Source organism: Microcaecilia unicolor, chromosome 2 (genome assembly GCF_901765095.1).
Source record: "Microcaecilia unicolor chromosome 2, aMicUni1.1, whole genome shotgun sequence".
NCBI lineage: Eukaryota > Metazoa > Chordata > Amphibia > Gymnophiona > Siphonopidae > Microcaecilia > Microcaecilia unicolor.
In genome coordinates, this window is record NC_044032.1 from 260,861,035 (window position 1) to 260,887,335 (window position 26,301).

At 44.4% G+C, this 26,301-nt stretch overlaps 1 protein-coding gene across 4 annotated transcripts in view; it reads right to left on the minus strand.

The window, feature by feature from the left end:
- The window catches only part of PFKFB1 (6-phosphofructo-2-kinase/fructose-2,6-biphosphatase 1), a 79,336-nt gene that overhangs the window by 28,897 nt on the left and 24,138 nt on the right, over positions 1 to 26,301 (minus strand). For 2 of the 4 annotated variants that reach the window (XM_030194040.1, XM_030194043.1), the window contains exons 1-9: positions 22,223 to 22,404; positions 21,062 to 21,187; positions 20,877 to 20,973; positions 20,528 to 20,594; positions 11,292 to 11,366; positions 6,560 to 6,616; positions 6,342 to 6,463; positions 1,528 to 1,735; positions 1,224 to 1,370 (exon numbers count right to left, since the gene is read on the minus strand). In XM_030194040.1, coding sequence (XP_030049900.1) covers positions 1,224 to 1,370; positions 1,528 to 1,735; positions 6,342 to 6,463; positions 6,560 to 6,616; positions 11,292 to 11,366; positions 20,528 to 20,594; positions 20,877 to 20,973; positions 21,062 to 21,187; positions 22,223 to 22,313 — 990 coding nt within the window. In that variant the 5' untranslated portion in view covers positions 22,314 to 22,404. Of the gene's footprint in view, positions 1 to 1,223; positions 1,371 to 1,527; positions 1,736 to 6,341; positions 6,464 to 6,559; positions 6,617 to 11,291; positions 11,367 to 20,527; positions 20,595 to 20,876; positions 20,974 to 21,061; positions 21,188 to 22,222; positions 22,405 to 26,301 lie in introns of those variants that run through there. The other 2 variants (XM_030194041.1, XM_030194042.1) reach the window with 1 other exon arrangement.

Sequence of the window (26,301 nt, forward strand, 5' to 3'; positions counted from 1 at the left end):
AGCTCTTTGGCATGAACTCAACTCGCCGTGTTTGGAGGAAGAGAAATGCTGCCTATGACCCAAAGAACACCGTCCCCACTGTCAAGCATGGAGGTGGAAATGTTATGTTTTGGGGGTGTTTCTCTGCTAAGGGCACAGGACTACTTCACCGCATCAGTGGGAGAATGGATGGGGCCATGTACCGTACAATTCTGAGTGACAACCTCCTTCCCTCCGCCAGGGCCTTAAAAATGGGTCGTGGCTGGGTCTTCCAGCACGACAATGACCCAAAACATACAGCCAAGGCAACAAAGGAGTGGCTCAGGAAGAAGCACATTAGGGTCATGGAGTGGCCTAGCCAGTCACCAGACCTTAATCCCATTGAAAACTTATGGAGGGAGCTGAAGCTGCGAGTTGCCAAGCGACAGCCCAGAACTCTTAATGATTTAGAGATGATCTGCAAAGAGGAGTGGACCAAAATTCCTCCTGACATGTGTGCAAACCTCATCATCAACTACAGAAGACGTCTGACCGCTGTGCTTGCCAACAAGGGTTTTGCCACCAAGTATTAGGTCTTGTTTGCCAGAGGGATTAAATACTTATTTCCCTCTGCAGAATGCAAATAAATTCATATACTTTCCACAATGTGATTTTCCGGATTTAATTTGTGATGTGCTATCTCTCACTGTTACTAATAACCTACCCTTCAATTATGGGCTGCTCATGTCTTTGTCAGTGGGCAAACTTACAAAATCAGCAAGGGATCAAATACTTATTTCCACCACTGTATTTCTATTATTCATGTCTTATTGTAAGCCACACTGAGCCCGCAAATAGGTGGGAAAATGTGGGATACAAATGCAATAAATAAATAAATAAATAAATAAAAGACCAAGGGTCCATTGAGCCCAGCATCTTGTCCACGACAGCGGCCAATCCAGGCCAAGGGCACCTGGCAAGCTTCTATTTATAGAATACTAATGGTAGTTATGTGTGTAAGTGCTAATTAATGATAATCAATACCATTCATAGCCAATAATTGGTTGTTAACACCAGTTAGTAGCTAATTATTACATTAAGTTACGTGTACAACTGACACTGTTCTATAACTTGTTCACACAGCTTTCTGCGCTAAGCCTAGGTCACGCAGGGGTGTAGGTGTGAAGGATGAAGGGACAGTATAGGGGCCAGTGTTACATAAGCAGGGTAAGAGAAAGAGGACGCAATGTCATTAGCACACTCACTGCATCAATCTCATTCAGGGCCTTCCACTGTTCGTAAGGAACCCCCAGAGCCTCTGCTGTCTGGATGGTGCGTTTCATGTGGCTCGTCCACACCTTCAGTTCTGGGATATTCTGTGAGCGAATAAAGTCGCTGAGCGTGTGCGCAAACTAGGAGAAATGAAAGAGAGACTTTTTAAATGTCCGATATACAACTTGCACTCTCACCTTTACCCTCCATCACTCTCTATCTCGCCAAACTTTTGTTGCATTTTGTCTCAGGCCTTCGCCTTCCCTCTTTCTGTGTCCTGTTCTCCTCCCTCTGTACCTGTTTCCCATGGGTAGACAGCCCTGAATCGCCGCCAATCCTTCCCTTCAGGTTGAGCTCACTCTCACCATGGCGGCACAGATAGATGGAGCGGGGCGTGACGTGGATGTTCATCAAATAGTATACTGTGCGGCTTTGCACGTGGTCCTGCACCCTGTTCACAAGATATCGGCTGCCCACATTGAATATCTTAATGTAAGAAAGAGCGCTATGAGAGAAGGGAAACACCACAGTCACCACATTTAATTTATTATTTGCCTTTCCAAAATCTACATGCTCAAAATACAAAGGTAAGTATACTAGGTAAATACAGAATAATAAACGGAGAGAGGGTGATTTTCAAAAGCATTTTCATATGTAAAACAGTGCTTTAGCCATGCATATGGGTCTGTATATAATGACTCACCTGATCTGTGGGTACAGTCTGCACACATACAACTTTGCTTGATCTGTTACCAGGAGTGGGACTGGTTAGGGCTTTCCTTTTTCCCTGCATACTTTTGAAAAATTAAGCCTAAATTACCCCAGAAAATGTGTGCACAGCAGGTGTAAATGTGTGCACACAGTTTCCCTGGGAAAGATGAGAGATGAGAATGGAGAGGTACTAAGGAGCTGCAGAGTGAATGCACTTATAGGTCAATTATTATTATTAGCATTTGTATAGCGCTACCAGACGTACGCAGCGCTGAACACCTGATACAAAGAGACAGTCCCTGCTCAAAAGAGCGTACAATAATAATACAGACAGAAAAGACAGTTACGGGTAAGGGAAGTAATGGGTGAGAAGGGAGGAAGGGACAAGGGGAGGGAAATAAGAGGAGTTTGAACTGTATGCGGAAACAGATAGGAAGCCAGTGAAGTGACTTGAGGAGAGGGATAATATGAGCATAACGACCCTGGCAGAATATTAGTCATGCAGCAGAATTTTGAACAGATTGAAGAGGAGAGGCCTGTGAGAAGCAAGTTGCAATAGTCTAAGCGAGAGGTGATAAGAGTATGGAAGAGGGTTCTGGTAGTGTGCTCAGAAAGGAAAGGGCGAATTTTGCTGATATTATAGAGAAAGAAACGACAGGTGTTAGCAGTCTGCTGAATATGTGCAGAGAAGGAGAGGGAGGAGTCAAAGATGACCCCAATTAATTATATTTTAGGGGGCTTTGATTAGCAATGTCTTTTAAATCTCTCAGGTAAGTCTATTAAGGGAACAAACAACAGTGCGAAGGTGGAGATGGCTTGAGAAACACCAGGAATGCAGGATGATCATAAGTTTCCAAAAAACTTTATTTCTTATACTTGCAATGACATGCACTGCACCGTGTTTTGGCATAAAGTTCCTGCTTCAGGGGTCATGAAGTATTGATGTGTCCAGCAGTGGCGTACCAAGGAGGGGGCGGTGGGGGCGGTCCGCCCCAGGTGCACGCCGCTGGGGGGTGCTGCGGCGCGCGCCTGTGGGCTCTGAGTTCGCTACGCTAACTTCGCTGGTTCGCTGCAGCTCCCTCCCTCTGCCCCGGAACAGGTTACTTCCTGTTCCAGGGCAGAGGGAGCTGCAGCGAACCAGCGAAGTTAGCATAGCGAACTCGGAGCCCACAGGCACGCGCCGCGGCACCCTCCCCCCAGCGGCGGGCACCCGGGGGGGTGTCATTTCGCCGGGGGGGGGGAGGTGCTGTACCCGGGGGAGGGGGGGCGCATCGGCGATCCGCCCCGGGTGTCATCGAGGCTAGGAATGCCACTGGTATCCAGAGAAATGTTTGAGTATAGAAATCATTTGTTGTGGCAATGTGTTTACACTGCAGTTTGCCATAGGCGCATCGCCAAAACAAAGCTCTTTTTCAAGACCGACAACACGATTGTTGAAGCAACATTCTATTACCATACTCAAACCTTTCTCTGGACACATCAATACTTTGTGACCCCTGAAGCAGGCACTTTATGCTGAAATACAGTGCCGTGCCAGGTGTTGTATGTCACTGCAAGTATAAGAAATAAAGTTTTTTGGAAACCTATGATCATCCTGCATTCTTGGTGTTTCTCAAGCCATCTCCACCTTCGCACTGTTGTTTGTTTCATTACATTCTACGTGGGATTCCTTTTGGTCTTCTTCTTCTCTCAAGTTCACTAAGGGAACACACTAGATTCACGCTTTCCAAAAATACTAGGACTAGGGGGCATGCAATGAAACTACAGTGTAGTAAATTTAAAACAAATCGGAGAAAATATTTCTTCACCCAACGCGTAATTAAACTCTGGAATTCGTTGCCGGAGAACGTGGTGAAGGCGGTTAGCTTGGCAGAGTTTAAAAAGGGGTTAGACGGTTTCCTAAAGGACAAGTCCACAAACCGCTACTAAATGGACTTGGGAAAAATCCACAATTCTAGGAATAACATGTACAGTGGTGGAAATAAGTATTTGATCCCTTGCTGATTTTGTAAGTTTGCCCACTGACAAAGACATGAGCAGCCCATAATTGAAGGGTAGGTTATTGGTAACAGTGAGAGATAGCACATCACAAATTAAATCCGGAAAATCACATTGTGGAAAGTATATGAATTTATTTGCATTCTGCAGAGGGAAATAAGTATTTGATCCCCCACCAACCAGTAAGAGATCTGGCCCCTACAGACCAGGTAGATGCTCCAAATCAACTCGTTACCTGCATGACAGACAGCTGTCGGCAATGGTCACCTGTATGAAAGACACCTGTCCACAGACTCAGTGAATCAGTCAGACTCTAACCTCTACAAAATGGCCAAGAGCAAGGAGCTGTCTAAGGATGTCAGGGACAAGATCATACACCTGCACAAGGCTGGAATGGGCTACAAAACCATCAGTAAGACGCTGGGCGAGAAGGAGACATAGTAAGAAAATGGAAGAAGTACAAAATGACTGTCAATCGACAAAGATCTGGGGCTCCACGCAAAATCTCACCTCGTGGGGTATCCTTGATCATGAGGAAGGTTAGAAATCAGCCTACAACTACAAGGGGGGAACTTGTCAATGATCTCAAGGCAGCTGGGACCACTGTCACCACGAAAACCATTGGTAACACATTACGACATAACGGATTGCAATCCTGCAGTGCCCGCAAGGTCCCCCTGCTCCGGAAGGCACATGTGACGGCCCGTCTGAAGTTTGCCAGTGAACACCTGGATGATGCCGAGAGTGATTGGGAGAAGGTGCTGTGGTCAGATGAGACAAAAATTGAGCTCTTTGGCATGAACTCAACTCGCCGTGTTTGGAGGAAGAGAAATGCTGCCTATGACCCAAAGAACACCATCCCCACTGTCAAGCATGGAGGTGGAAATGTTATGTTTTGGGGGTGTTTCTCTGCTAAGGGCACAGGACTACTTCACCGCATCAATGGGAGAATGGATGGGGCCATGTACCGTACAATTCTGAGTGACAACCTCCTTCCCTCCGCCAGGGCCTTAAAAATGGGTCGTGGCTGGGTCTTCCAGCACGACAATGACCCAAAACATACAGCCAAGGCAACAAAGGAGTGGCTCAGGAAGAAGCACATTAGGGTCATGGAGTGGCCTAGCCAGTCACCAGACCTTAATCCCATTGAAAACTTATGGAGGGAGCTGAAGCTGCGAGTTGCCAAGCGACAGCCCAGAACTCTTAATGATTTAGAGATGATCTGCAAAGAGGAGTGGACCAAAATTCCTCCTGACATGTGTGCAAACCTCATCATCAACTACAGAAGACGTCTGACCGCTGTGCTTGCCAACAAGGGTTTTGCCACCAAGTATTAGGTCTTGTTTGCCAGAGGGATTAAATACTTATTTCCCTCTGCAGAATGCAAATAAATTCATATACTTTCCACAATGTGATTTTCCGGATTTAATTTGTGATGTGCTATCTCTCACTGTTACCAATAACCTACCCTTCAATTATGGGCTGCTCATGTCTTTGTCAGTGGGCAAACTTACAAAATCAGCAAGGGATCAAATACTTATTTCCACCACTGTATAGAATATTTGTACGTTTGGGAAGTTTGCCAGGTGCCCTTGGCCTGGATTGGCCGCTGTCGTGGATAGGATGCTGGGCTCGATGGACCCTTGGTCTTTTCCCAGTGTGGCATTACTTATATACTTATGTACTTATAAAACACATTTCTTGAAGGGATAAGATAAACTGCTGCATACTCCAATAACAGGTGAATGAGAAAGCTGGATAGACTGGGGGGGGGGGGGGGGGGGGGGGGTCACAGCATCAGAGGTCCTCTGGTCAAAGGTGGGTGCCCTGGACCAGATAGCTTCATGGAAAAGTCTGGTTTTATTCCTGTCAGTGAGTGAGCCAATCCGCATTCAGAGAAAGAAAAGAAAATTAAATGGCAGCATGTTACCACTGCACTGTGCACTGTTTTCTTCTGCATGTTTTAATGTCAGGGTAACGTGCATGTTATTAGCTTGCTGCACTGGGAGTAAACATTTTTCCCAGCTGTGCATCAAAGCTTAATCCACTATTCTACAGCTAGCTTACTACATCGGCTACCTGGAGCCTGGTTTAGGAAGCAGCATCCTAACCACAGCAGAAAGCCAAGCTACCTCTCCTTTTTAATCCCTTTTCACAAATAGAAGCCAAGACTCTACGGAACAGGTTTTAAGGACAACAACTACCTCAACCCTACAGCTGCACAAATAGCGGCCCAGGCTGTGAGACCTTTCCAAAGGCGAGTTCTCAGCGTAATGTGTGGAGAATGTCTGGCACTGACACTGAGCAGTGACTTCAGCTGCACCCCACCCACCTCCCTCTCAGCAAAGGAGTCCCGTTCCCTCTCATCCCTCTGTCCTCAAACGTCAGTGCCCAGCTCTCACCTGTCCTTCTCATCATCCAAGGGCTCATAGTACATCTGATAGCAGTCAATCCTCTTCAGAAAATCCTCCACCACTACCTCCCGGTCGCAGTCCTTGTAATCAGGACTGCTCAGTTTCACTTGCTGTCATTGGGAGAGAAAAACACACGGGATCAGAAAGAGACAGAAGGGATTCTCTGCCAGTGAGACAGAAGAAATGGTGACAGTGCACATGCTCACCATAATGTTTTCAGCAATGATGTCGGGGTCATCACAGATGGACTCAATGAAGAAGACCTGGGAAGGGTTAAACAAGGTTACCTAAGGGCCTGAAGGAACACTGCTCAGCTACTCACTATGGAGCCCTTTTACAACTGTTTAACTTAATGATTTCTCTTGCTCTTCATCTGATTGCATTACATTGGAAGAATAATCAGCTTGTATCATATCACGAATGGTGGAATCTGCTGTGTTCTTATAGGCGATATGAGGAAATGGCTGCCATAAGATTTGGTTGCATCTCCTCTTTCCATAGAGCATGGTTGCTGCTAGACAACTATGTATCTTGTGAAGGGAACTAGCTCTCTAAAGTATGTTGCGCATACTGTTTTGTTTTTATCAGCTCACTGACCTGTATGTTTTTGTTTTTTTTTTCATTGTTCCATATTATATGCTGTTATATGTTTTTATAATTATTATGTTGCTTTAAAATCAATAAATAAAGTTAAAAAAAAAAAAAAGAAATGGATGGTATAAAAAGTAAACTTAAATGAGTGAATGTGTGTTGAATGGGTCAAGTGTTTAGATGGCAACTCTGGCTGCAACAAACTAAGGCCAGTACCAGGCAGACTTCTATGGTCTGTGTCCCATATATGGCAAGACAGTTTAAGACAGTTAAAGACAGCAACTCCCTTTGTTGTAAGGTAAGGACAGCGCCAGGTGGACTTCTGTAGTCTACATAAATACATAAGTTTTGCCATACTGGGACAGACCGAAGGTCCATCAAGCCCAGCATCCTGTTTCCAACAGTTGCCAATCCAGGTCACAAGTACCCGGCAAGATCCCAAAAAAAGTAAAAAACATTTTAAGCTGCTTAACCTAGAAATAAGCAGTGGATTTTCCCCAAGTCCATTTTAATAATGGTCTATGGACTTTTCCTTTAGGAAGCCATCCAAACCTTTTTTAAACCTCACTAAGCTAACTGCTTTTACTACATGCTCTGTCCCAGAAATGGCAAGACCAGGATCAAGTATTTTATACCACATTCATTGCTGGTTTAATCATGAATTGATAATGAATGTGACTGTTGGATACTGGGCTAGATGGACCATTGGTATGACCCAGTATGGCTACTCTTATGTTCTTATGAAGACTGGATGGACCGTTCAGGTCTTTATCTGCCGTCATTTACTATGGGGTAACAACTATCTTTTGTTCCCCATATTTCTTCTCTTCTATAATCCGGTTTCTTTGTACTACGACAGTTACGTAGTGTACATACTTTCTTTGATTACAATTCCTTTCATGCTTTGGTGGTCTCTCTACTTCTTTACAAACTTGATTACTGTAATATTACTCCTGCTGATTTACCTGGGGTGTCATGGTCCACTGCCTACTGGAGCCTCCAGATGGCGTGGTGATCCCAGTATTTATGAAAACAGAGAATCTGACCAGCTCTCAAAGCAGTTAGTTTGGACATTTGGTTATGATTTTTTTATAGATATGATTGTACATTTTGGTTTATGTACTGTAATTCCTGAAGCTTGTTCAGTTTGTTTGTTGTTACCCGCAGCGAACTTTGTGGAGTTTTGCAGGATAAAAGACGGTAGTAATAATAATAAATCTCTTCTTAAAGGTGGTTAATAAATCCCAGTAAATAAATAAAATAATAATAACCATCTAACCTATGTGTCTTTATAAAATTGACCCTTAAAAGCTGTAGCTATCACTAAGGTGAAGCCACAGACATTAATGCCTGCTTGGGAGCAGGGCCAGTTTTAGGCAGGGGCGACAGGGGCGGTCACTAGGGGCCCTGCATCTCTGGCACGTCTGTCCTCCTGTCTCTGAACATCTCCCTGCTCCGTACCTTAATGTGCATCCACATTTCAGTAGAGAGCATCTGGCAACGGCAGCGATTTTCATATCCTGTCAGCTGCTGAGCCCAGAGCCTCCTTGCTGCAGCGTCCCACCCCCTTTTGATGTCATGTCCTGCTTCTACTAGGGCGGGATGCAGCAGTGAGAAGGCTCTAGGCTCGGCAGCTGACGGGATATGAAAATTGCTGCTGCTCTCTACTGAAACGTGATGGATGTATACCAAAGTATGGGGTAAGGTGGGCTTCCAAGAGCTCTAAACTTCCTTTCAAACTGATAAATTATGGCTTATGTGGCAGGTGGGGGGGGGGGCACTGAACTGGTCTGCACAGGGCCCCACAATTGCTAAGACTTGCCCTGTTTGGGAGGTGTAAATGTTCATGTGTATTTTATAAAATGTGTGCGTAACATGTAACTCCATCCATGTTTCTCCCACAATCTTCCCCTGAACACACCTACACCCAAGTTGTGTAAAAATACATGTGTTCTTGTCAGCATGTATTCTTCTGCGAGCAGGGTAACTTTACTCGCACAAAAAAAGCCAACAACTTTACCTCCTAGGTGGGCATTAGAGGTAGTGCAGAGGCCCTATATGGCAGTCAGTATAGCCAGCTTAAAACTCACAGATGGACTCTGTCAGGCCCAGGCAAGCATAGTTGAGAGAATGTACTAGCTCTTTGCTACCGAGGTGAGATTGGAATTTGTGCTGGAGATTTTTTGGCTTTTCCTGGAAATCATAACCTCTGTCTTTTCCAGATTTGTAGTAGGTCTCTAACTGATCATAGTAACATAGTAGATAACAGCAGAGAAAGACCTGTATGGTCCATCCAGTCTGCCCAAGAAGATGTTTTACCACTACCTTGTTACCCAAAATTCTCCTGTTATTACTAAATGTATACCTTCTCATGTAATTCCATTATTCATGATGTATTGTAAGCCACATTGAGCCTGCAAAGAGGTGGGAAAATGTGGGATACAAATGCAACAAATAAATAAACTCATTACATAAGGTATGAGATGATACAACATATACCCTGATCATGATTTCTCCATGCTATTATCAGGGCATAGACCGTAGAAGTCTACCTGGTCTTGTCCTTGTTCCAAAATGTCTGAAGTTGTCATCGAACCCCTTGAAAAGCTCCATTCCAGCCCATCCAAATCTATGTATTTTTGCAGACTTTCTGCATAGAGAGGGTAATGTGTGCCTATATACAGGTGCCCGAAGTGAATCTGATTGGCGCATATGCTACAAAGGAATGTAGGTACCAACTTTCCTTGATAGAATACTAGCACAAGCGGGTAGATATGTGCGTATGCACATAGATGCAAGTACTTGCACCGGCCTGCATTCTGCCTGTGCATACGCTCATCAGCAAACTAGGTACCATCAGAGATGTGCACAGAGTTCTAGAATAGCACTAAGGTGCATATCAGGCGTGTACACACATATGTGCACACATTTATGCATACATGCTCTCATTCTAAACATTTACGCATGTGACTGGTGCATAACTATTAGTCCACAAACAAGGAGAAAACACACACTTCCACAAAAACAAAGCAAAACAGCCACAGGAGTGAAAGTGACCGAGCCGCAAGATGATCCAAGGTGACAGTAAAAAAATGATCTTTATTCACAATCACATACATACACAGTCCTGGATCCAAATACACAGTCCCAGACAAACCTGGACTCAACACAGGCCATGTTTCAGCTTTCAAGCCTTCCTCAGGAGTCCTCTGTTATAGGACCGTGAACCAAAAACAAAATAATTGCGCCTTACAATATGAAGTGCTGCTACATCCGAATTTGGAACTTGCATCTGCAGTAGAATGCAGCTCCAGCATGCTGGTGGTGTCTTCGATAATAGGTGTATGTATGTGATTGTGAATAAAGATCTTATCCACTGCTACCCTGGATCATCCCGCGGTTTGGAACCCCCACTCCTGTGGCATAACTATTAGTGCCTCCTTCACACTAGAAAACCATGCGAAAAATACAACTAAGAAAATGTTTCATTCAATGTGGAAACTCAAAAGAATAAAACCTTTCTTCCCAAGAGAAACATTCTGCAGACTGGTACAATCATTGATACTAAGCCAATTAGATTACTGCAACGCTATCTATGCCGGTTGTAAGGAGCAAATAATTAAAAAACTTCAAACTGCACAAAACACGGCAGCCAGACTCATATTTGGCAAAATGAAATATGAAAATGCCAGACCCTTAAGAGAAAGACTACATTGGCTTCCATTAAGAGAACGCATTGCATTTAAGATCTGCACCCTGGTTTATAAGATCATACACGGTGAAGCTCCGGGGTATATATCAGGCCTCATAGACCTAACAACCAGGAACTCCACTAATTCATCACATACATTCCTGAATCTTCACTATCCCAACTGTAAAGGACTAAAATATAAATTAACATATGCAAATCTGGAATGAATTACCAAAATCCATCAAAATTACTTATGACATAATAAACTTCCGTAAACTATTGAAAACCAATTTATTCAAGAAAGCTTACCACAATAATTCATCCTAAATGTCAGTTAACAAAATGTACACCGGATATACACAAAATGTAACTCTTTATTTCCTAATTGTTTATATCAATTTTATCATGTTTCGAAGTTTAATATTCCTGATTGTTCAAGCTAATTTTTATTTTGAATTAAGTTCTGCCTTCTCTACCTATTTCTCTTTTCCGGAACTGGTAATTACCATTATGGAACTATGTAAGCCACATTGAGCCTGCAAATAGGTGGGAAAATGTGGGATACAAATGCTACAAATAAATAAATAAATAAATAAATAAAAGTACCCCTACAATGCATGTATCACTTTTTCTCTAGTCATCTTTCCCCCTTTTACCTTATAGCCATGCTCCTTAGCGAACTGCAAGATCAGAGCCCTCCTCTCCCGAGTGGTGTTAGTGGCATCAAAAACCTGCAAGGACAGCATGGAAAAGAACAAGATGTATCACAGATTACTCTCATAAAAGGGGCAGAGATGGCTCTAGACGCTATCAAAGCAAGCAGGTGCCCAGGGCAGAACATTTTCAGGGGCAGCATTCAGGCCATCATTTGGACAAGTAAAGACTAGGGATGTGCATTTGGTTTGTTAATGTGAAACATTTGCAGCGTTCAAGACAAATCCAATAATCTTCAGAGCCTTTTTTTCTACAGGATCATGACCTCCCCACTCGTGGAATCGGATCTCCCGCTTAATGCACTTTCCCAGTGTGAAATAGCAGGGACCGACTACACTATCTCAAATTGCTTGGCATCTTCTGTGATTAACATTTCATCAGTCCTTGGAAGCTTAAAATAACAAATTTTTTTGCTACACATCCATCCATCTGCTCCAGCTAACTGGTTGATTCATGGGAAATCTCTGTGGATTTCCCCAGGGTGCACAGATGCAGCTATTGCTACTTTCCATGATTTGGTTTTACGCAGTGCATTTTTACTAGCAAAAAAGGTGTTGGTACTCAAATGCTAGGCCACCCTTCAGGAGTGAGGTGATCACTGAGGACATAGGCGCCCCAAGAGGCTTGGGGAGGCTAAGCCTCCCCAGCCCAATTGTGGACTTCTGTTTGCGATGCAGCCCGGCCCCCGCCCCGCGCGTTTTGACCTTTTATTTCCGTGGCAGCGACGTCAATGAAGAAAAAGACTACAGGCTCGCTGCCAGCTTCTCCCTTCTCTCTGTATACAGTGTCCCGCCTTCTGCGGTGATGCATTTCCTGTTTCTGCAAGGGCAGGACACTGTGTGCAGAGAGAAGGGAGAAGCTGGCGGCGAGCCTGTAGTGTCTTTTTCTTCATTGACGTCGCTGCCACGGAGCGTATGGAGGTAAGCTCCACCCCCTTTAGCCTCCCCAAACAGTTAGGCTACCGACCGTCTATGACTGAGGAACCCACCCCACAATAGCTAGGACCTCTGCAACCAGTCACAGAATCTATGATAAGGCAGAATTGGGGTGTAGAGCCTGAGCTCTTTCATTAAAACTTGGGCTCCATGGGTCAATTTTAGCAGACAACGGAAAAGCTGCCAGTACTCAGTACCCTCAAGTACCCCCTCAAAAAAAGCCCTGGTTTTACGAGACATTATTCAACAAGAACTGAATTTTAAAAATGATCATGTATTTAACAATTTAACGCGACCCCATAAGATTGCTTTGTCTGAGTTCAAAATGAATCATAATGACTGTTCACTTGCGACACAATGCAACCAAAGACCATAACGAACATTACCTGATTCTTCTTCCCCCTTTTCCTCTCTAAGTTCCTCCAACTGTACCTACCATACATGTACCTCATTCTACTACAATATCACTTTGTATTCATTCATACCATGTATTTATTCAGACCGTAATCGGCTAACACCGTTAACGGTTATATGTAAGCCACATTGAGCCTGCAAAAGGTGGGAAAATGTGGGATACAAATGTAACAAATAATAATAATAATTATCATGAGAGCTGAACCAGAAGTGCCACCGGGCTACTGCAGCAGACAAGTGGTAGTTCCCACCTCCAGCGTGTACTGTTTCCAACGCTATTTTTGTAGTGCTGTGTTTACCCTTTGGTAATCAGATAGTGCCGCGTTTACCGCCGGGTTAGCGTGGGAGCCTTTACTGCCACCTCAATGGGTGGCGGTAAGTGCTCCCCCCTCCGAAATGGCCGCACAGCCACCTTTTGCTGCAGCTGCAAATTACAGAGGAATTTCTTTTGAAAAAGCAATCTGGCATAGCTGTAGGTGCACCATCTACTGCCACTTTGTATGTGGCATTCCAGGAAGAAGCAAGAGAAAAAAAGAAGTCCAAAACTCCACAGAGCTATCCAAAGAAGGCAAAAAAGCGGAGATAAAAAACACATACAGAGTGGTGAATGATCAAAGGATTGAGACAGTTCTTTATTAAAACAATAAAGGAACTAACATGGGCCGTGTTTCGGCCAAGTGGGCCTGCTTCAGGAGTCCAAAGTATCTGTAAAAGTGAATGCAGTATCTGAATTCCTTATATTAAAGCATGTAAAAGGGACCTTCGTAAAGTTGGAATGTGGGAGGATCCCAAATAACTTCTACTTCGTAGTGCGGGCAACCTGCTCATGATCCCAGTTTCAGTTATGGCGCCAACACGTTTTTGTCACTGGGATCACGAGCGGGAATTCAGATACTGCATTCACTTTTACAGATAGTTTGGTCTCTTGAACCAGGCCATTTGGCTGAAACATGGCCTGTGTTAGGTCCTTTATTGTTTTAATAAACTGTCTCAATCCTTTGATTGCACGCCATTTTGTGTGTGTTTTTTATTTCCATTTTTTTGACCCCTGGAAGAAGAACGTTTATATCCCTCAGCCTGCTACACCAAGGAGGTCTTTTACTAAAGTGCGTCAAGATTTTGCTCTTAGCAAGCTATAACAGTAGAATCAGCATGTCCTCTGGAAGTAACTCATGGACATGTGCATTAGTGCATGTAGAACCTGCTCGCAATTAGTGCAGCTTCATGTAGCCGCTACATGAAGCTGCATTAACTGCACAAATGAAAGGTAATGCAGGTAAAGTACTGTGCGCTTACTGCATTATGCAGTCTGCACCCGTTCCAGTGGCATAGGAAGGGGGGGGGTGTGGCGGTCCGCCCAGGGTGCACACCGCTGGGGGGGTGTCGGCTTCGCTGGTTCCCTGCTCCCTCTGCCCCGGAACAGGTTACTTCCTGTTCCAGGGCAGACAGAGCAGGGAACCAGCGGAGCTGACGCAGCTCCCAGCGATGTGCAGTCGGGGCGGATTGGCCCTCCCGCCCGCTCCCCACTTTCTTATGCTAGTAAGAATGAGCTCCGAGGGGGGGGTGCGCAGCGGCGACCCGCCCCGGGTGTCAGCTGCCCTCGCTACGGCACTGGCCCGTTCTTCTAGTTCCTGCCCCCTAAAACAAAATGCAGTTAATGTACAAATTAGCTCGTGCAAACCATTATGCCACTGTGGTAGACTGTTTGGGGCCCTTTAATTAAGGCACCTAGGCGTGTCCAACATGTGTCAATTTGGAACTATCGCGAGCCCCAGGAGGTAATTCCATTTTTTACATGTCTCCAATACACGCGGCAGGAAATATATTTTTTTCTCCCGTGTGGCATCAACCAGGCAGTAATCAGCAGTGTACGCGCGCTACCTTACCGCTAAGTCAATGGGTGGCGGTAAGATATCAGGCCCAAAATAGATGCCCGCCAATTTTTATTTTGTCCTACATCCATTTTTGGCCAAAAAAAAAGGCCTTTTCCAGGTGTGCATCCAATACACGCACCTACAACAGCGCAGGCCCACTTTTCAGTTCACCTTAGTAAAAGGACCCCTTAGTGTGCTTCTGCAGTAATGGTTAACATGCCATAATTTGCACATTAACACTTAACACATTTTAGTGAAAGAGCCCTAAGGTTCTTATCTGAAAACAGTTTCTGGATGCCATTTTTTTTTTTTTTTGGATTGGGTCTTTTGAGGAATTGGAATACTTCTGTCAGTGGTTGAGCTCTCTGGATGGTGATTTTCAATTTCAGATGCAGTGTCATCAATTTCAGATCATGTTTTAACAGAATAATTATTTTTAATTTCAAAGTTGTCATCCTTACCATTTAAAAACCGGTTTACTGGCTAGCCAAGTTCTTTGACTGCAAAGACTTTGTTCCACTCTTCAGGAATTTAAGGAATTTGTGAAACAGGGTTACCCCCTTCAAGTTCTTAAGGAAGCTCACTTAAGAGCATGATTTGCCAACTTGGAGCTTTTGCTACAATACCAGATTAAAGAACCAGAGGACTATCTTGTTTGTGTTTTGCCCTTTTCAAATACATCATATATAGTATATATATAGTAGTGCAATTTTTATGCATTAGCACGTATTTATCTTGTACCTGGTGTTCCACGTTCCCCCAATTACCACAATCCAACAAGGTTTAAATGTAGAGGATTTGGTATGTTGGAAGATGTTTATTCCAGACAATGTATTGAACCCAACTCATGAACCATGTGGCCATGGTGTGACTCAATGACTGATGGTACAACATGGCAACATCCTACTGACAAGAGATTGTTTACAGCAAAATGAAGCACCTCCTACGCTACTTCCTACGCTGTATATATCATTATCTGTCTGTGCCCCCTTATGATATGTGGGATGAACTAAGTGCATGATATGGCTTCGACTGAATGAGCACCGCTGTCGAATCAATACTCGGAACATCTCTGCTCCACTTGTAGCTGACTGCCTAGCAATGCATCATGGAGTATGCTATTAATTTTGTGACATTATTTACTAGTAAAAAAGGCCCGTTTCTGACACATATGAAACGGGCGCTAGCAAGGTTTTCCTCATAGTGTGTATGTTTTGGAGAGTGTATGTGAGAGTGACTGTGTGTGATAGAGAGAGTGTAAGTGCGAGTGTGTGTGTGTGTGTGTGTGTGTGTGTGTGTGTGTGAGAGAGTGTGAGTTTGGGTGTGAGTGTGTCTGTGAGAGAGTGTGTGTGTGAGAATGAGAGTGTGTGCAATTGCGTATGGGAGACACAGTGTGATAGAGAGAGAGAGAGAGTGTGTGTTTCACACAGATACAGTGTGTGCGAGAGTGAGAGTGTGTGTGAGGCACAGATTGTCTGTGAGACTGAGTGTATGAGACCAAGCAAGTATGTAAGTGACTGTGTGACACGTAGAGAGTGAATGTGATACACTGTGAGACATAGAGTGTGTGAGAGACAGTGTGAGAGAGAGAGAGAGAGTGTGTGTGTGTGTGTGTGTGGTGGGGTGGTTCAGCCTTCTTCAGCGCCATGAACGTCAGCGTGCACAGGAGGAGCAAGAAGAAAGAAGAGCAGGGGTCAGGCAGCAAACGCGGCTGCGCCGGAGACCGCTGCTGAAGAAGTCTTTGGCTGGCAGAGGTTGGGGACCCCTGCCAGCAAAGGTATTTATTTGTGAGGGGAAGCGGCAAGGAGGCGAGGCGGTGGGGGGGGGGGGGGCGGCACTCAAAATGTGCCCCCAACCTTGGGCTCTGGCCCCCTCCTACCGTGAGGTTTGGTTACGCCCCTGCAACGCACATTATGGCACTGATAAGAATGTGAATGTTTTTGGATGAAGATAATATAAACCAACAAAAATTTGTAAATTGATGTGCAATGTGCACTGAAGGAAAATTGTGTGCACTACTTACACTGTTAGACTGATGATGATACAAGTGTGGTGAAAGTTGTGTAATTATTATTGTATGGATCAATATTCAAAGCGATTTAACCAACCAGAAATGGCTCCTGGCCAGTTAAATTGCCTGTTCGGAGCTAACTGGTCATTTTCAGGAGCACTTAACCGGGTCATGCCACTGGAAATGTCCAGTTAGCGCCTCTCTCAAAACTGACTATTTTGGGGGTGTTCCGGGGGCGGAGTCAGCACTTGGCCAGTTAAGCACCAATATTCAGCACTTAATTGGCCAGGTTAACCGCATAAAAGTCAGTCCTATCTTTCTGCAGTGCCCCACAGCCAGTTAAGTCATGACTATTGCACTTAACCGCCTATGCTTTAGCCGGTTCTAGAAACCTGGAAATTCAATACCCAAACCCGGATATGACCCACCATTGAATTTCCAGGCATAATGCCGACAGCAATCAGCAAAATTCTGAGCACCACAAGCTGAATATCATCCCCTCAGCTTTTATTTCCACTTTTGATGGCCCATCACATATTTCAAAATTATGCATGGGAATTTTTTTGTGTTAAAAATGTTAAATGTGCATAAAATCAATTTAACATGTAAACCTACAAATTAATGCACATGCAGTTGATTTGTTGATACATGTTAATACATGTTACAAAAATGCAAAGCACTGGCATGAGTAAAACTAATAAAAAATGCATTTGCTTGAGACAGCTGAAAACCTTGAGCCAGACCCAGGCTTCTCTATCTCTGTTCAGATCACTCAGGGACAAAAACAGAGTAAGGGAGGCAAAGTTACAGTTCTCAATAACAGCAAGTAGCCCCTGCTTTAATTAAAACCTGGACTGTCAGTGAGACACCACCAGTGAACTTCCTCACTGCAGTGCCCAGAACTGGTCCCGCCTTGGTATGATAGCACCACCTTCTGGCTGCTGTGAATATTGCAGTATAGGATACATTTTAAATTACTGTCGTTCGTCTTTAAGATTCTATACAGTCTAGCTCCCAAATATCTTCAAGGCATAATTTTTATTTATTCCCCTTCTGAATAGCTGAGCTCTGCTCAGGAAGTTAAATTATGTATTCCAGAAATCGACTACCACACAGAAAAGTTTAACTGGTAGGAGCCCGGCTTTGTGGAATGAATTGCTGTGTGGTATCCGCAGTATCATTCACTATCATACTTAGGAGAATTTTAAACGTTTTCTTTTTACCTTATATTTGACAGTTATCTAGACTGAATATGAATTATGATAACCATGGAAATATATTGTTATAAGAGGGGATTATCTCTTTGATCTGTATCTTAATTATGATCCGCCTTGATCCACCTCAGTAAAGCGGAATAAAAGTGTCAATATTAGATTATATATATCTGTTAAGGCAGGGGTGTCAATAAGTGGTCCACCTAACTAGCTAGTAGACAGGATTTTGAAGCACTGTAGAACTATTTGGTGGAGGAGTAGCCTAATGGTTAGAATAGCAGGCTTAGAACTAGGGAAGCCTAGCTTAAATCCCAATGTATTCAAATCATTATGGAAACTAAAAAGATTAGTCTATGCAGGACTTAAGACCTCACTAATCAGAAAATTACAAACTGCTCAAAACACAGCATCTCGTCTTGTACTTTAAGCATATACTCCCGATACTCCAAAGTGCTTCTGCTCAAACTACACTGGCTACCTATAAGTTCATGCATTATTTTCAAACTATGTCTATTCATCCCAGGGGCGGCTTGACCATTAGGTCACCCGAAGCAAGGGCCTCAGGCGGCACGCTTTAGGAGCAACATCTCAGGGGCGTATTACCTGGTCACGGTGACTTTTCAAGCCCGGCAGCAGCAGCGATTCCCATATGATGCCCTGCTGCTGCCAGCATCCGCCTCTTCCCTTTACTGCGGCCGCCTGAAGTAACTTCCTGTTTCACTCAGGCAGCCACAGTAAAGAGAAGAGGCGGGTGCTGGTGGCAGCAGGGCAGCGTATAGGAATTGCTGCCACTGCCGGGCTGCGAAAGTCACCGTGACCAGGTAAAATGCTGGGGGAAGGGCGGCATGCAAGCTCCACCTCAGGTGGCATCTTGCCTTGGGCTGACCATGATTCATCCACCAAATAATTTATGGTTCATTCCCATTTTACATCAGAATCTTATAGAGCTATCAACACGCAATGCTAAAAAACCATCCAGAAAATAAAAGGGGTCAGAAATGGCAAAGGAGGCTTAAAAGATTAGGGTTGGCAGCCGCAAAGTTGGAAGTTGCGGCCCACTGGAAACAGAGACTTGGACCCACTATTGCATCATGGAAGATGAGAGTCAAGAATATTGTAGGCCTGGAACAGTTGACGGATAAGAGAATGGGTAAATACAAACCTGATGCTAAAGAGTGGATTCATTTGGAGAAATTATGGATTAATACATTGTAAAAAAACAGGGGATACAACCAAGAAGTGGACAGTAATGAATAGGGGAGGGTGGGAGAGGGAGGGGGGAGGGGGGGGGGGGAGAAAAATATTAAAACTGATGATATACCGAGATGTAACTCAATTGTTTGATGTATTTCAGAATTTTGAAGGCAGCATAGCCTTACACTGTGTTCCTTAAGTTGTGTCTAATAAAAATTTTCAAATTTAAAAAAAAAAACCATCCAGAGACTTTCTTGTATTACACTTCCCTCAATGTAATAAAATCAAATATAAAACTATCCACAATGCTGGATTTTCATACCAAAGTACAACCAGATGGAACTTTTTGCTCAAACAATTCCGTGAAACTGAAGACTATCTCATGTTTCGTAAACTATTGAAAACTCACTTGATAAGATCGACCTCTAACAACAGAAATAACTAACCCTCTAACTAAAATTGTAATAACAACAACAACCCTGTCTATATTCACATTCTATCTTATGTATTACAAACATGTTATATGATCAGGATTTCATGTAATGCTGTTATTAGTAATTTTGTATATATATATATATAGGAGTCAATTTCAATGTGGCTCACAATATAACGAAAGTAGAACTGACAAGGCATTCGGATTACATGTAATCAGAATGCCTTGGCAGGTCTACTTTTGTTATATTGTGAGATACATTGAACTTGACTGCTATTTGAGTTAATGTGGGATATAAAAGTCATAAATAAATAATTAAGTAGTGTGTCTGCTTGTGATCTTGGGCAAGCCACTTAACCCTCCATTGCCTCAGGTTCAAATGTAGATTGTAAGCCAGTGCTTCCCATGCTTCCCAATCTTTTTGTGGCTGTCACCCCACAATTAAAGTCAAATTAAATTATGTGACCCCCCCCTGGAGGTGCAGAATAATAATGCACCTATGGAGAGCCCACCTAGGTCATGGCCCCAAAGGCCGGTTGTGTGACCCCCCTTTGGGTTACTGACCCACAGTTTGAGAAACTCTGCAGTAAGCCCTTTGGGGAAAGGAGAATATCTACCTGAATGTAACTCACCTTGAGCTGCGATTGAAAAGCATGAGCTAAATTCAAAATCCCTTTTGCAGAGTATAAATCATGCTGTAATAAACTAAAAATTCATGCAGCCAGCACACACAGGGATTTCTGATAAAACAAAACATGGATTCCCTTTGCCAGGAACACTGTTTCCTTTTGGAAGTTTATGATTGTAAAACCATGTACTAATATGTACGCAAGATCACAATGTATTCTTTCACCATGTTTGTACGCAATTGATTGTAAAACCATGCGCATATTTGTAGTCCGGAATGGCAATCGCCATTATGGCAAATGTAAGCCACATTGAGCCTGCAAATAGGTGGGAAAATGTGGGATACAAATGCTACAAATAAATAAATAAATAAAATAAAAAATGTTAAGGATGGGTATATCTGAGTGCATTGTACCCCATCCTGGTTCAGTTCACATGCCTCCTACCCTGAAGTATTAAGGTTTCTCTTTGCTCACCGCCACATGGCCATCCTCATGGGACAGGTATGTGTTGACATCCCTCAGGGCTGTAAGTGCACATTGTCTGTAGGAGAGAACACACAGAGACTTCAGCATATAACGTCCAACACCAGAAGCCTGAGAATTCTCACCCACTATCAGTGAGAACCGACATTATGGACTTCCTCCCTGCACTGCCCTATCAGTGCAACATCACCAGTGTGAACTTCCTCATTGCAGTGCCCTGTCCGTGAGACGCAGGCAGCATATAGGAGTTTCCCAGGCGGCATATAGGAGTTTCACACCTTCTCTTTATGCAGTTACTGGGAGGAAGGGAACACTTGAAGTGAACAAGTCACACACTCACTTCCGGATTCTCATTGCCTCCTCGTTGTCGGGCCGAAAGAACTCATAGTTCTTGTAGGTCCGAACAGCATCCCGCCGGTACTGTCCCACGTTGAACACTGCGGAGGGGGGAAAAGGGTAACAGTGGTAGCACTATATAGCGTGGCCTGTGCCGCATCAGAGGCTTGCTGTCTGGGAGGGTCTTACCTTTGGTGGGGGTTCCAATCCAGTTGAGGTAACGTGTCAGCTTCTTGGAGATGTAAGTCTTCCCACGGGCCGGGAGCCCTACCATTATGATCACTGTAGGGGAGTTCGTAAACTGGGGGATGGAGGCTGGAGACAGAGGAAAGGTCACAGTTACTGTGAATGTCCCTTGGTATGGAAGTAGTTACTGCTATGAAAACATTCAGGGGGCTTCAAGGCCGAAGAGAGGGAGGGCAAGTTTCCCCGGCCTGGCCTCCAAGGAGGGCCTGGTGGTGGTGATCAAGAGAGACTACTCTGCCGGTCATAGGGCCTTCTCCCTACCACATCCCGCCTACGTGGAAACAGGAAGTTACTTCACAGGAGGTGGGATGTGGCACAAAGAAGGACCCATGGCTGTTTCGATCGCTGATATGGGGGGGGGGGGGGGCAGTGATGACAGTGGCGGGGGACAGGTGGGTGGCCCTGGATTGTTTACCCCGGACCCGGCTTTGTCTCTGGGCGGCCCTGGGGGGCTATATTCAATGCCTGGATATTTTTATGCGGTTAGTTTTGTCTGGATATTCAGCCACTGTATATATAACCCCATAAAGTTAAGAGGATATAAAGATCCGGTTAACGATGGGCCTGCCCTTGCCAGCACCAATAGCTAGTACTGCCTGCTAAATTCTAACTGCAGCCTCACGGCTGGTGGCTAAATTTTATGCAGCCAACACATTCACCAAACAAAATGCAACCAGTCAGAGAGGGGGAAATTTAAAAAGAACGAAGATTAGTCTGAGTGACTCCCAGAGATATCAGGACAAATCTTTCAAATATGAGCCCCCTCAACTTTTCACCATGCTTTTCTGTGGAATAATGCTGAATTCTCTCCATTACAGGTGAGATACTATCATGAGTACAGGCTGTCATAATAATATTTCTGTACAATGCTGTGCTAACATGTTTTAAAGTTAAAGTTTAACATTCAGTTCTAAAAAGCCCTGCATTCATTGCATATGATACAGTTCCTCCCTCCCTCCCTTTTACACATCGCAACATGGCACAGTAAAAAAGGAAAGCCTTATCCTTTTCACAGGCGCTGGCTCTGCCTCTCTACTCTTCTTATCTCACCCACAACTTTCTGTCCCCTGCCTGCTCCTTCCCCCACCCATCCCAGAGACTTACAGCCCCTGCGCCGCAGCAGCCGGTTGCTCATGGGTGGGATCCAGATCTTCTGGAGTGGGGTCTGGGTCAGCTCCTCTACCTCACTGGCCATCTTGTGGGGGGCCCTTTGGCACCCTGCCCCCTTTCCTGCCAGATGTTAGGCTTTAAGGGGTGAGAACAGAGCTTGAGCTGTCCTTTCCACAGGCAGCAATGACTGGAGCAGGCTCTGGGCCCAGGCAGGGTCACCTGATGCAGCCTGCCCCAGGGGAGGGGAGGAAGTACCAGGAAAAGACAGTTCAAGGGAGGTCAGAGAGGCTGCTGAACTCCAAGAACTGGATAATGAGAGCTGGCAGATAACCTCAGGCAGAGAGGCAACACATGGACAAACTGTCACGCCAAGAAAGTACCTTGCGTCCTGAGACAGAGAAAAGAGAAAGACAAAGATAGATACAAGCAGCAGGACAGAGCAGAAGGCACAGAGAGAAATTCTTTACTGGTATAGAGATACTACAGAAACAGCAGCTAGAAGAACTGCAAAATATTATTATTTATTACATTTGTACCCCGCGCTTTCCCACACATAGCAGGTTCAATGCGGCTTACATAGTAAATAGAAATACAAAGTATTGTAAGGAGAATATTATAAATTGTAATAAACATAGTAATAGTAAGGTTTAAGAATACTCAGGTACTTATTTTGTACCAGGGGCAATTATGCTGTCTCCTTCCACTGGAAAAGAAATGTGATCTGACCAGAGCCAGTATGAGAATTTGTCCTGTGTTCTGTAGTTTTTCTGCGGCATTATTAACTGTTTTTCTCTACCTTTCTTTTTATTTTTATTATTTGCTCCTGGATTCTATGTAAGGCGCCTACATTTGCACGCCAAAATTTGGGCGCGCTTCTGAGATGCACAAGCAATTTAATTGGCTAACAAGCCACTTAATCAATAACTGGGTGCTAACAACCAATTCTTGATGTTAATTAGCTCTCATTCAAATTTGCGCATACATCTGGGCATGTCAGAGGCGTTCCAAAAGGTTGTGTGCATTGTTACGGAACACTGCCTCAGTGAGCCAAACCTGGGCACCGCCATTTACACCAAGGCTTATTAGGCATAAGGCTGGTGCCCACAGTTTGGTGTGGGAATTGGCATTTAGTATGATTCTATAAAGGGTGCACACCCGTTACACAATAGTGCTTAGCTGGGGCGTAGCTACGTGTGGCCACAGGGGCATGGGCCCCTGTAGATTTGGCCCTGGCCCCCCCTCCCCGCCACCAACCCCCTTGAGCCCCCCTCCCGCCACCAACCCTCCTTCCCACTGCCGCCATCGGGTAGCTTTGCTGGCGGGGGTCCCCAACCCCCGCCAGCCGAAGTCCTCTTCTCCAATGCGGCCGTGTTGCTCATCTGCAAGGGCAGGCTTCTGTTTCTCTGAGTCTGACATCAGACTCACAGAAACAGAAGCCTGCCCTTGCAGATCAGCAACACGGCCACGCCGGAGAAGAGGACTTCGGCTGGCGGGGGTTGGGGACCCCCGCCAGCAAAGGTACCCGCTGACGGCAGTGGCGGGGGAGGGTTGGCGGCAGCGGGAAGAGGGGGTCAAAAGGGTTGGTGCCAGGGGGGTCAAAGGTGGTGGTGGCGGCAGGAGGGGTAAAAAATGGCGGGTTTTTTTTTAAATGGCGGGGGGCAGCGCCGGGGAGGGGGATAAAATGTGCCTCCTCACCTCTGGCTCTGGACCCCCCTCCCGCCGAAGTCTGACTACGTCCCTGGTGCTTAGTGCTGATTTTTTCCAGCACCGAATTTTGAGTGCTGTTTATAGAATTCTCCCCTTTATGCATTACCTGTAGTAATTTTCATGCCAAACACAGAAAGGGCTCAATATTTAAATATCACAGTCAGCATTTTTTTAAAAGCCAGAAGTGGTATTAAAATATTATACGTACATTCAGGACTGTTTTCCATAGAAGTGGTGGCACTGAATATACCCGGAGCATGATAATCATTGCTGCTATACAGGTAGCTATCCATCTACCTAAGCAGTTTCATTAGGGAAGCCATTTTGCTGGCCTAAATCAAACCACTTAGCAGCTGTCCTAAGCCGCACTGCTTAACTATATGGATAGTGGCTGAATATCGCTGGCTATCCATATAGTTAAGCAGAATGACCTTGCCTCACCCTCACTACCCAGGTAGTGCCAGGCCATGTATAAGCATCGCAGAGTATCACTGTCAGCTGCTATATGTGAATGCCAGAAGCCTAAGAAATAAGATGGGAGAGTTAGAATATATTGCAGTAAATTAAAAATTAGATAGAATAGGCATCTCTGAGACCTGGTGGAAGGAGGATAACCAGTGGGACACTGTTGTACCAGGGTACAAATTATATCGTAGTGATAGGGTGGATCGAATTGGTGGAGGGGTAGCACTGTATGTTAAGGAGGGCCTTGAATCAAATACATTGAAAATTATGCAGGACACAAAACACATCTTGGAATCCCTATGGATTTAAATTCCATGTGTAAAGGGGAAAAGGATAGTGATAGGAGTGCACTAGTGTCCACCTGTTCAGGACGAACAGACAGATGTAGAAATGTTATCAGAAATTAGGGAGGCTAACAAACTGAGGAACACAATAATAATGGGTGATTTAAATTACCACGATATTGATTGGGTAAATGTGACATCAGGGCATGCTAGGGAGGTAAAATTCCTTGAAATCAAGGACTGCTTTATGGAGCAGCTGATACAGGAGCCAACAAGAGGAGGAAAAATTCTAGACCTAGTCCTTAGTGGAATGCATGATCTGGTGCAGGAGGTAATGGTGTTGGGGCCGCTTGATAACAGTGATCATGATATGATCAGATTTTATATTTAATCTGGAGAAAATACACACAGGAAATCCAATATGTTAGCATGTTTTGTAATTTTCAAAAAGGAGACTATGATAAAATGAGAAGATTGGTGAAAAACAAAACAAAACAGAGGATCAGCTGCAGAGGTCAAAAATTTACATCAGGCATGGATGCTTTTCAAAAATGCCATCCTGGAAGCCCAGGCCACTTATATTCACTATAGTGATGCAAGGTTCCACATTAGGAGTCACTGACCAGGAAAGGGACCTAGGTGTCAATGTTGATGATACGTTGAAACCCTCTGCTCAGTGTGCAGCAGCAGCTAAGCAAATAAAATGTTAGGTATTATTAGGAAAGGAATGGAAAACAAAATAAGGACATTATAATGCCTTTGTCTCACTCCACGATGCAAACACACCTCGAATACTATGGTCACCACATCTAAAAAAAAGTGTAGTGGAATTAGAAAAGGTACAGAGAAGGGTGATGAAAATGCTAAAGGGGATGGGACGACTTCCCTATGAGGAAAGGCTGAAGCGACTAGGGCTCTTCACCTTGGAGAAAAGACAGCTGAGGGGAGATATGATAGAGGTCTATAAAATAATGAGTGGAGTGGAACGAGTAGACGTGAATTGCTTGTTTAATCTTTCAAAAAATACTAGAACTAGGGAGCACGCAATGAAGCTACAAAGTAGTAAATTTAAAACAAATCAGAAAATATTTCTTCACTCAATGTGTAATTAAACTCTGGAATTCCTTGCCAGAGAATGTGGTAAAAGCATTTAGCTTAGCGGGGTTTAACAAAGGTTTGGATAGCTTCCTAAAAGAAAAGTCCATAAGCAGTGGCATACCTAGCTGGAGCACCACGAGAGCGGCCACTCCCCCGAACTTAGTTCTGCCGGCGCAGGCACCTATTTTGTTCGTTGTGCAGCACTGAAAATGTGTGCTGGCAGAAGTCCACTCTCGCTCCCCCTGCGCCATCAACCTGGCTACGCTTCTGTCCATAAGCCATTATTAAGATAGACTTGGGGAAAATCCACTGCTTGTTTCTAGGATAAGCAGCATAAAACGTATTGTACTGTTTTGGGGTCTTGCCAGGTCTTGTAACCTGGATTGGCCTCTATTGAAAACAGGATTCTGGGCTTGATGGACCTTCGGTCTGTCCCAATATGGCAATACTTATGTACTTATATAGTACAACTGGAAAATCATATATAGGGGACTTATCCATATAGTAACAGCTGCTATA